The 12,340-nt window shown below is 45.4% G+C and overlaps 1 protein-coding gene across 1 annotated transcript in view; it reads left to right on the top strand.

The window, feature by feature from the left end:
- Nucleotides 1-1,648: 1,648 nt before the first annotated feature.
- The window catches only part of LOC311248271 (opsin-5-like), a gene marked incomplete at both ends in the record, with an annotated part of 23,408 nt that continues 12,716 nt past the window's right edge, over nt 1,649-12,340 (top strand). The window contains one exon of the mRNA XM_084339184.1: nt 1,649-1,748. Coding sequence (XP_084195310.1) covers nt 1,649-1,748 — 100 coding nt within the window. The remainder of the gene's footprint in view (nt 1,749-12,340) is intronic.

The following is a 12,340-nucleotide window of genomic DNA, read 5'->3' as shown; positions in this document are numbered from 1 at the left end:
GCATTTATTTCATTGCAATCCATCTGATCAACGTATGATGTCGTACTAAAGAAAGCCGTTACTGACAATCAAGGAATCATAAACGACCCCCCCCCTCCCCCTTTCCTTCACGCATGATGGAGCATAATGTATAGTGATCATATGCATTTGAATTTTTTAATATAGCGTGTATAGGAACGAAACGCCAATCGATTATGTATAATATGCGTCGGGGCCTATAACTCGCGTTCTAGGAATTACTGCTCTACACTCTAAAAACATACTTATATTCACGACGGTATTAACACGACAATGTATGAATGGAAAAATATAACATTCCCACATCCGGAACGATAGATACCTGATGTGGAATGGGCCATAGTAATGTCGATATAGCTATAATATTAAAAAAGTTATAGCCCTGCAAAGAAGGTGAGCGACTCCATAGGGTTACAGCGCTGGCAGAGAGTGGTATAAGATGGGCAAACTGCGTGTTAGACAATGTGTTAAGCATTTTTGGTTGAAATAAAATTTTGCAATTTCTTTTTTTTTTTACGATTAATTGCGAATATTTTCATGTTGAGCTATAGATTGTGGATGAATACGCACAGAAAGGTACACCATGCCAATGTTAATGCTTTATTTGTTTTAAACGAAGACGATTTAGAAATGGGCAATGGGGAAAATACATTGCGTTTTCAAGATGGTGAACCAGCCGGAAACAGCAATGGCGTAACCACTACACCTCCCTATTGTTTTGTTTATTGTTATTTGCACTTACAAACATTCTGGAATAAAAGCAGAACAGTTAAAATGTGCAGGAAAGGTCAAAAAGCCCAAGGGCTTATAAGCGACCTCCCCTCTTAAACCTATAGGATAACTACACAGCAAATCCACCCCCCCCCCCCCACATTATGCACAAACACAGATGCGCATATCCCTCTCTCATACACACAGATACATACAATACAGCATTATACAACAATTATAATGGTGGGGGGGAAAAGACTGCTCACAAATACACATGAATACTACAGACTACAGGATCTGTAGTTATTTTTTAAGCTTGCTTTTAAATGTATTTAAAGTGGAACATGTTTCTGTTATATTTTGTATATCATTCCACATCACTGCACCTTGATAAACAAATGAGAATTTGGCAACAGAGGTCCTACAGAAAGGAATGCGTAAGTCTTTATTTCTTCTTGTGAGATGTGCATGATAATGAGAATTAAACTCAAAATAACTTATTAAAAAAGATATTAGGCAAAGATAAAGGAAGACCAATCACTTTGTACATAAGAACTCCTGTTTGGTACTTGTTGACCTCATAAATTGTGAGTAGTTGCAGTTGCTTAAATAATGGTTTGGTTGGGGCTAAATATGAATAGTTGGTTGCAATTCTTACAAAGGATTTCTGAGCTCTATGGATTGCTTGTAGGCAAGAAGGGTATGTGTTGGCCCAAATTATATTGCAGTAAGAGATGTGAGGATAAATTAAACTGTAATACAATATTGGGATGTTAGATCCTAATATGAATAACTCTGATTTGGTTCTATGCCTGTCCTTTTTACTGCTGTGAAGCACTTTGAGCTGCAATTATTGTATGAAAGGTGCTATACAAATAAAGTTCATTATTATTAATATTATTATTATTATCATTCCCAGGTGGATGGATTCTTCACGTTGATATTTGGCCTCAGCAGCATCAACACCTTGACCATAATCAGTGTCACACGATACATCAAGGGATGTCATCCGAGTAAAGGTAACGCAGCAGGGAACATGATGAAGTCCATTAGCCAGACTTCCAACGCCTGTGACGTCCAAACACTGGCGTCCTAACTAGGGATGTCCGATATTATCGCCCGATATTGGCATTCAAATGTACAGTAATATCGGAAATGATCGGTATCGGTTTAAAAAAAAAAAAACGAAATTATTATTATTATTATTTTTATTTAACCTCTTCCACCCGACGGGACTGGTACCGGTCCCGAAATGACATCTGGTCATAAATCAATATATCTTTCAGACTGTTGTATAAAAGTAGCGATTTTTATTTCAAACATATTCAAGTATAAACATCATAAACATGTCACAACAGCATTTAGAATGTATATTATCATCAATACGTTAGTTTAGCAATAGGTTAAAGTGTTATTAGATAGATTTTACCTTTCGATTTGGTCAAGTCTATATAATTCGGGAGAGGCGACCATTTTGGATATTTTGAACCATGGGAATTGTAGTTTTTTGCGGCGATTTTGTAGCGGACTTCCACAGGTCTGGTTCTGCGTTGGAATTTTTGAAAACTACACTTCCCTTAAAGTTCTATGGGGTTCAAGGTTCAGAGTTCTGTATGAATTATTTCAATAACTGTTATTATTCGGGATAATTCTACCACAAAAGGTAAAGTTTTTGACAAATATTGAAAGGCAGTTAGTTTCTCTTCCCTATTGTTAACATGTAGGACGTCTGTGATTGGAGCGGAGTGAGAGGCGGAGTCACGGAGTTGGAGAGAAGAAGTGGGGACAGAATGGGTTGGAGAGTGATAGGCAACCTTCGGAACGAAGAAGCCACCTAATGATGATGAGGAACAATTAGATCTGAAATTAGTTTCAAAACGGTTGCACTGTGGGGAAAATTAAAAAGTACAGTAGATTACAGTAGATTTCATTATCTGTTCTTATGCACGCCTGGTGATACTAAATCCAAATTGAACTATATTATTTGAAAGATAATATATGTACACTACCGTTCAAAAGTTTGGGGTCACCCAGACAATTTTGTGTTTTCCATGAAAACTCACACTTTTATTTATCAAATGAGTTGCAAAATCAATAGAAAATATAGTCAAGACATTGACAAGGTTAGAAATAATGATTTTTTATTTTGAAATAATAATTTTGTCCTTCAAACTTTGCTTTCGTTAAAGAATGCTCCCTTTGCAGCAATTACAGCAATGCAGACCTTTGGCATTCTATAGCTGTTAATTTGTTGAGGGAATCTGAAGACATTTCACCCCACGCTTCCTGAAGCACCTCCCACAAGTTGGATTGGCTTGAAGTGCCTTCTTGCGTACCATACGGTCAAGCCGCTCCCACAACAGAGATCTGGTGACTGCGCTGGCCACTCCATTACAGACAGAATACCAGCTGCCTGCTTCTTCCCTAAATAGTTCTTGCATAATTTGGAGGTGTGCTTTGGGTCATTGTCCTGTTGTATAGGAGGACATTGGCTCCAACCAAGCACTGTCCACAGGGTATGGCATGGTGTTGCAACATTGAGTGATAGCCTTCCTTATTCAAAATCCCTTTTATCTTGTACAAATCTACCACATTTCCAGCACCAAGGCAGCCCCAGACCATCACATTACCTCCACCATGCTTGACAGATGGCGTCAGGCACTCTTCCAGCATCTTTTCACTTGTTCTGCGTCTCACAAATGTTCTCCTGTGTGATCCAAACACCTCAAACTTCGATTAGTCTGTCCATAACACTTTTTTCCAATCTTCCTCTGTCCAATGTCTGTGTTCTTTTGACCATATGAATATTTTCCTTCTATTGGCCAGTCTCCGATATGGCTTTTTATTTGCCACTCTGCCTAGCAGGCCAGCATCCCGGAGTCGCCTCTTCACTGTAGACGTTGACTCTGGCGTTTTGCGGGTACCGTTTAATGAAGCTGCCAGTTCAGGACCTGTGAGGCCGGCGTCTATTTCTCAAATTAGAAACTCTAATGTACTTGTCTTATTGCTCATAGTTGTGCACTGGGGCCTGCCACTTGTCTTTCTACTCTGGTTAAAGCCTGTTTGTGCTGTTCTCTGAAGGGAGTAGGACACACTGTTGTAGGAAATGTTCAGTTTCTTGGCAATTTCTCACATGGAATAGCCTTAATTTCTAAGAACAAGAATAGACTGTCAAGTTTCATATGAAAGTTCTCTTTTTATGGCAATTTTGAGAGTATAATCGAACCCACAAATGGGATGCTCCAGATACTCATCTAGCTCATCTAGGAAGGCCAGTTTTATAGCTTCTCTAACCAGCAAACCCGTTTTCAGCTGTGCTAATGTAATTGCACAAGGGTTTTCAAGGTTTTTCTAATCATCCATTAGCTTTCTAACGCGATTAGCAAACACAATGTACCATTAGAACACTGGAGTGATGGTTGCTGGAAATGGGCCTCTATACACCTATGTAGATATTCCATTAAAAACCAGACGTTTGCAGCTAGAATAGTCATTTACCACATTAACAATGTATAGAGTGTATTTCAGATTCATTTAATGTTATCTTCGTTGAAAAAAACAGTGCTTTTCTTTAAAAAAATAAGGACATTTCGAAGTGACCCCAAACTTTTGAACGGTAGTGTATATATATATATATAAATGTGCAAATTGGCTATAATAAGGTAATTTATAAGCCTGCTATTCTATATTCTATAATAATATTTCAAATTGCATTGGTCCGGATGGGAGAATTCAGTACTGTATCTACAGAACCTTCTGTTTAATCATCTTCTCTTTATTCATTTCCTTAGATTTGTTGTACACATGATCTCAAGAAGGTACTGAACGAGATCAGTGGCAGTTTTTAATGTTTGGTCATTATTAGCATGGTGTTATTCACTGTCAAAGATGCAAAGAAAAATCATAATTCATATTCTCCTTTGTTTCATCACAATTTAAGCGAGCCTAGTAATATACACAATATTTCTGACACTGCGAATACATTCACTGAGGTCCATAGATGTCCCTAGATACCAAGAATATGCAAATGGCCTTGTAGAAGTGGAGCAATATTCCATTTACTTAGGTATATATTTTAGGCGGATTTTCAGAAAATAGGCTCCGGGCTTAAGAGGTTAAGAGGTTAACCTTTATTTACCAAGGCAAGCAAGTAAGAACATTTGAATGAATGATTTAGGACGTTTTAAAATCTTTTAAAAATAATAATTTCTTTTACAAAGAGTGATGTTTGGTGAAAGTTAGATTTTCACCTTATTAATTCATTCTTGTTTGATGATCTAGAGGCACCTTTTATTTGTTTTAACAGAAATTTGGTGAAAAAGTATCAAGAGTAACCTTTTATATATAATTATATATATTCTTTATAGATATATAGATTGGTGAAAGTTAGGTTTGCACTTCAATCCCAATAGGGAAATTCATTTTGGTTTGGTAATTTTTTTGTGTCAAATAAAAAAAAAGTGTATTTGAATGATTTCCTTGGCGTTTCTAGTTTTTTAAGAGAAAAAAATCGGTTAAAATCGTAAATCGGATGTGGTGTAACTATCGGCAGGCGAGTTTAGCTCCGAAGCCCCGCCCCATATAGCGTGACGAACCGCCGTGTCCTCCGATGCCGTGCTGTGATTGGCTGAGACACTGTCCGCGCTGGCCTCACGCTCTCTACTGTTTGTTAGCATCATCGTCTGGGGAGCCAATCACGATTCAGCGTTTTCCCTCAATATCTCGATGACACCTGTGAGTTACGAAACGCCACCGGTTCTCCGCAAGCGGACGGGTCTCGTACATTACATGGTGTTCGATGACCCCAGGCTTCTATCAAATCAAATCCGATGTATTTGTAGAGCCGGAAATCACAATCCAGTTTGAGGTAGAACAGCCGCTGCAATCAACACTGTTGGCCACATTGAGGACGGTGCACGGAAGATCACACCACCTTGACAGGCCCAACGGGGGCGGGACGCGTGAATATTTTAGGCAACCAACTTGTGTTTAGCGTTTCTCTGATTGGCCAATACGCCCATGTGACCACGGCAGCGCGGAAATAGGCTGTCTATTGCCATTCTCTATGTCAAACTCTAACCTTAACCAGCTCCTTAACAGCGCCTAAACTTAACCCTTCTAACCTTAAGCAACTCCGAAACAATGCCTAACCTTAACCAACTCCGAAACAATGCCTAAACTTAACCGGCGAAATGAATGCACGTTAAAAAATATTGCCATTCTCTAAGTCAAACTCTAACCTTAACCAGCTCCGTAACAGCGCCTAAACTTAACCCTTCTAACCTTAAGCAACTCCGAAACAATGCCTAACCTTAACCAACTCCGAAACAATGCTTAAAGTTATGCCTAAACTTAACGGCGAAAGAATGCGAATGCATGTTAAAAAAAAAAATTAAAAAAAATTGAAGGGAATCGAACTAGCCAGCAACGAGCCGTAGGATCCACAGCCATGCGCCAAACACACCAGTCGCGTACGAAGGCAGGCGGGCGGGCGGGTGACCGGCGCTTCACTTTCGCTCCCATGTTAACGGACGTAGCTGTGCCCACACGGGGGCGCAAGTGGGTGCGCGACTCGCGGGCTGGAAGCGATCGTGGATTCAGAGGCATGCGCCAATGCGCATTTTCACAGAAATACACTCAATATCTGCATTATTACCACACATATATATAGATGTTGTTCAACCAGCTAATGTGTCTGTATCTTTCCAAAAACAAATAAACCATATTACTATACTTTTTCAGGAGTACAGTCACCAGTGTTGCGTTGCTGATATCAAAGCTGGTTGCACGCACGCTAATGACGCCACGTGCACGCACGCTCCGGGGCGCGCGCTCCCGTGCATGCGCATAAATGTTCCCTGGCATAAGCACAGACTAAAGACAGTGCCTAATCGCCTCTACGAATGGAATGTAACACATTTCATTCACAAGTTTTGTGTGAATGTATTTGAGAACGTATTTGAACACACCTGACGACCGGCGCTATTGATATGCAAAGTAGCCAGGTGGGTACTTATAGCGAGTTGGCACATCAGTCGAGTGCAGCGCGTTCCTGTACACCCGTGCATGTGCATGTGCGTGCACGGCACGCGCTGCTGCTCACAAAAGCTGGTGCAACCCCGTCCCATGAGCAACGCATCCCTGACAGTCACACTGATCATCATTCTAAAATGAATTCTTAACATTCTAATTAATTATATAATAACTGGTTATACATGCAAAATGGACTAGGGCTGTCCCCGACTAAGGATTTGGATGGTCGACTATGATTGGCCAAAATTTGCCGTTAGTCGACTGTAACTGAGGGGTACAATTCCCTGACTGTATTACTAGATATGATACTTACTACCACTACCTTTGTACTTAATATTCGGCCACCCAGTACACGGCATAAATATATTATCATAAACACTCTCACGTAGATGAAACGGATCCAACACAAATGTACGAAGTCGAAGTATGCGTTTATTACTACACAGCAATGGTGTGTAGAGCAAGCACTTAATCACTTAATTACATTTATGAATTGAAATAGTATGCACTTTTATGGCAAAGAGTATTCGTCGGTATATCAATAGAGAATGTCCAATCTCTGAGGGCGCAGGTGGTAAATATACGACCTGGAATAGTTAAGGAATAACAGCAATGATACTTTAATGATTATATACTAGATACACTAAGGGGGGGTTGATCCGGTCGCTTGTAAGCCGACAGGAGTAGGAGGGGGGGGGGGGGGGGGTAGAATCCGGCTGCCTCGTCCGGCCAAGGGTATCCCAGGTGAACCCACTGTAGTGCCGTTCAATGCGCCGGCGATCCTTGGACCACAGATGAAAGCAGGTGGACTCTTTGTGGGCCGGCTCTCTCCGGTCCACGGGGGAGAGACGTGAAGCGACCTCGTCTTGCAGAGCGTCTCCTCACCTTGCGTCCTCTCCAGGGGGGGGGGTTCCAACACACGGCAGTGTCGGGGGTCTTTATCCATGGAATAATCAAAGTATACAAAGCATAATCCGTGCCTGGGAAGGCGGGCTGTCGTCGGTAGAATAATCCGGTATACAGGTCCACTCGCTCGTCGGCTCTGGGGCTCCTCGGGTGCAGCTTCACATGGGGTCAACCACCCTGGGTAAGCAGCCAGTTCTCTGCCCGAAACGATGGGGTACTGACTACGGTAGTATTCTCACCGCATGAAGCACTATATATTAACAGACTATTATTAGCTTAATAGACTACGTCCAACTCGACGATATAGTGCCAAATATGACTATTCAAATATTAATATACACGATGTCTCAATACCGATGGTAGGCGAACTTGGCCTTACTCCCACACGTGGCGTCGCGGGGAGGCTTTACGTCTGTGACTCTATTGGAGGGTAAGAAACTGGACTGAAAAGAAAGTCCTACTTTAGTAGCGCAGTATATATACGCACTATGAACAAATAGTCCCATTAGTGGTGCGGTAGCCAGATTCCTACGCGGAACTAGGACTTGTTCGTACATGTGGAGCGGTACGTTTGAACTGGGTCTGAGGGGTATGGCAGCCTGGCACCAAGGTCTCGACCAATAGTAGAATGGAGACTATTATGGGATGTTCAGTAGGCTAGAATGGATATTCAATGCATATTGTACAAGGAATATACAAGGGATATCAGGGAATATTAGAGAATATACAAATACAATTAAATATATATATATAAATAAATATATATATTTGGTTTAATCTGGCCCTTCACAACAGCCACCCCCTGAATAGGTCCCAGACCTAATCAGTTAAACAGAGACAGATTAATCGCGTTGTCTATTTACACATAAGGGTTTGCTGTAGGGGTCAGTCAACTTCACAAAGTCATAGGGTTGTAGGGTCATGGTCATCATCGATTGTGTCTGGGAGTCGAGGCAGTTCTATGAGCCTCGCCACGGGACGGGTGTAAGTGCGACCCTGGACGAGCACTTCAGCTGCTCGGACCTTGCCGTCGGCACCGGTGATCACTTTGCTTACGCGGCCGGCCGGCCACATAGCTCTGGGCAGTGATTGATCAATAATCATGACGACTGTTCCTTCTGTCAAATTGTCTCTCTCCTTTACCCACTTCTGGCGGGTCTGTAGAGACGGTAGGTAGTGTTTAATGTCATCCGGTAGATTGGGGGCTCTGCGTAGGCGACCACCCACTCTGATGAGGGTATGAGCGTCGCTCTCGGGGGCCAGATGAATTAATCTGCTGTCGGATGGGACAGGCTTTCCTCCCTGTAGACAGGCCAATTCATCGGGGAACGAGTCTCTCTGGGCTCGCTGCAGTAGAAGCAATTCTGCTTCCTCGTAGTTAGCTGCTGACATATCAGCGGGGGACTTGCACTCCGGGTGGTACCGCAGGAATGTTCTTTGTTGTGCACTCTCTATGGACGTGCAATCGTCTATGTTAGGGTCGGTGGAGGCTACGGTGCTCAATCCACAGAACACAGACTTCTTATTTTCCCCCTCCTCTGGACTTGCTTCCCTCGGGATAGGCATGGGCCACTGTCCTTCCGGGAGTCTTAGGAATGCGGGGCCGTCACTGTAGACATTGCGACGGGTGAGGTCATCCAGGGGCATCCCCCGGGTGATGACGTCAGCTGGGTTCTGTTTTGTATCAACGTAGCGCCACTCTGTTTCTCCGGTTAACTCTTCGGTTAAGTCTTGAATCTCGGTGACTCTGACTCCCACGAAGACTTTGTACTTGCATGAGTCCGATTTGATCCAGGCGAGTACCGTCGTGGAATCTGACCACAGGATTGTTCTAGACACCGGTATGGTGAGCTCACGTTGGATGAGCGTGGCTAGGTGCGCTCCGGCTAGGGCTGCGCAGAGCTCTAGACGTGGGATAGATTGTTGCTTGCGTGGGGCTATTCTCGAGCGGGCGAGGACAAATGCTGTGTAGATCTCTCCCCCCTGGTCTTGGGCCCGCCAGTAGGCTACTGATCCGTATGCGACCTCTGAGGCGTCACTGAAGACGTGTAAGTCCATTTTACATGTCTCTGGCCTCACCGTGGGTGGGAAGTAGCTTCGGCGCATATTAACGCCTGGGAGTGAGTGGAGCTCCATCTCCCACTCTCTCCAGGTGGATGCAAGGTGTGCGGGAATGGGGTCGTCCCAGCCCTGGTCCTTGTCCCACAATGCTCGTACAATCATTTTTGCCCTGGTGGTGTACGGTAGAATACATCCTAGCGGGTCATATTGTCGGGCGAGTGTTGTGTACACACTCCGTCTGGTGGTCGGCGCCGCCGCCGGCCTTCCCTGCTCCGTAGTCAGGGGCTTGTGTCTGTAGTGAAGCGAATCTGTTTTGAATCGCCACACCAATCCCAGGGTCATCTCCTGGGCTTCTCCCGGGATTGTAGCCATCCAGGTCTCGCTGCTGGCTGCCTTGTCCTCGGAGGAGAGGCTGCGCAGTACTTGCGGATCGCTGCTGGCCCACTGCCTGAGATCAAAGCCGCCTTTGATCAATGAGGCGCGGAGTTTAATCAGGAGAGCCTCGGCTTCTTCTTGGGTTGAAAGGCTTTGTAGACAGTTGTCTACGTAGAAGCTGTTCTTTACGCTGTGTCGGACCTCTTCGTCCGCTGCTGGGTCCTCTGCTACATGTTTCTGTAGTGCAAATGTAGCACAGCAGGGGCTGCACGTCGTTCCGAAGGGGAGGACTTCCCATTGGTAGATGGCTGGGTGCTCATCTCCTGGCTTCTCTCTCCATAGGAACCGTAACAGGGGCTTGTCCGCCTCTACTAATCTCACCTGCAGGAACATTCCTTTAATGTCCCCGCTGATGGCCACCTTTTCCTGGCGGAAGCGGAGTAGAACGCCGAGTAGGGAGGGGCCGAGTGTGGGACCGGGCAGTAACTCTTTATTTAGATTTTGGGATCCGATCTGGTAGCTGCAGTTAAATACTATGCGGTCTTTACTGTTGTGATGGACCTTGTGGTGGGGCACGTACCACGATTCAGTGGTCTGGTCAGCCTCTTTAATGTCCATCTTTGTGACGTGTCCCGCTGTGATGAGCTTCTCAATCTCAGCGCGGTATACACTCTCTTGGGCGGGGTTCTTGGCTAAGCGCCGCTCCGTGTTCAGCAGGTACCGTTCTGTGGCGTCTGTCTTGGCGTGGAAAGTAGGCATTCCTTCTCGCCGCAGGAGTGGCGTGGCGTATCTCAACACGCCGTTGACCGGGACTCTCTTGGTCCCTGTCTCGAGGAGGTGAATGGCGTAAATGTCATCTTTAGAGCGAATGTCTTTCTTTCCGTTCTTAAAGGGCATTTGTTCCAAGGTCCATAGCCGCTCTACGTGTTGCAGGAGTGCGGTTTCTCCCTCTGTGACTCGAGAGTGGAGACATCTAGTGGCTGTACTTCGGTTGAGAGATTTGGCGAGCGGGCCTTGGAGAGTCCATCCCAAACGGGTCTCGACTGCTGCAGGACAGCCTCGGGGTCCGGTATGAACCCGGTCTATCGGGACAATGAGGTCTGCATGGTCGGAGCCTATCAACAGGGTCGGCATAGCATTGTCTATGAGCGGGATCGGTAACTTGCGCAGATGTGCATATTTCTCCATCAGCTTGGCGACGGGGTATGTGTACCGCGACAGTCCTATTTCTTGGCTGGTGAAAGCGTCTGCAATCTGGTACCGTCGCTCAGGCTGGCCGCTTGCTGCGATAGAGAATGAGACATTCTCGCCCTTTATCGTCTTCAAATCTCGTCTTATTGTCCGAATTGTCATTTGGGTTTCGCTTCCCCGCAGCCCTAGCTGGGCCGCAGCGGAGGCGAGCAGCAGGGTCTTCTCTGACCCGTCATCGAGGACGGCGTAAGTGTCCAGGACTTTATTCTGGTAGCTTAGTGTCACACGCACTACTTTTAGGAGTACTCGGGCTCCACTGCTGCTGGCGGGATCGATGTACATGACGCTCGCTTTGCGGCTGGATGGTGCGGGTGAAGGGCGCCGTCTGTTACTGTCGTGAAGTATGTCCAGATGGGCTCCATCGCACTTGGTGCACCTTTTCTTTAAGCGGCATTCGGCTGCCATGTGTGAGCGCGCACAGCGAAAACAGCGCTTGTTGGACTTTATCCATTGACTTGCTTCCTCCGCGTTCAGCTTGGGGAAGGAGTCACATTGCGCTAGCCAGTGTTCTTTCTCACAGTAGGGGCACACTATCTTCCACTTCTCCGTTCTGGAGGGGGTACTGTGGCTCCTGCTGCTCGGTACTGACTCCGATTGGTGCATCACAGTCACCGATCTTCTTCCATCATTTAGTCGTCTGGTTCCTTCTCTGGAGCCAGGGGTGCTCCGTCCGAATGTATCTAGCCGTAGGCTGCTGACTTCTCTCGCCAGGAAGTCTGCTAGATCGAGGAGGTTCGGTTCGGGGCCATTCGGGTCTCTGTGGTCCCTCTGCCGCCTAAAGCGCTCCTGACGAGCGGGCGGCAGCTTCTCCAGAATCCTTTCCACATTTGAGTTGGCGTAAAGTTCATGCCTCCCCTTCTCTCTTTGCGCTCCCAACATCCCTACCAGGGACTGCACTCTGATGGACAGGTCGTCCAGTGCTCGATTGTCTATTGCTGGGGGTAAGCGGTCGATGTGTCGGATCTCCTGGATCACGTAATCCCAT

Source organism: Notolepis coatsorum (assembly GCF_963971535.1).
Source record: "Notolepis coatsorum genome assembly, contig: SCAFFOLD_1155, whole genome shotgun sequence".
Classification (NCBI taxonomy): Eukaryota; Metazoa; Chordata; class Actinopteri; order Aulopiformes; family Paralepididae; genus Notolepis; species Notolepis coatsorum.
This window is presented reverse-complemented; position numbering and strand designations above follow the sequence as displayed.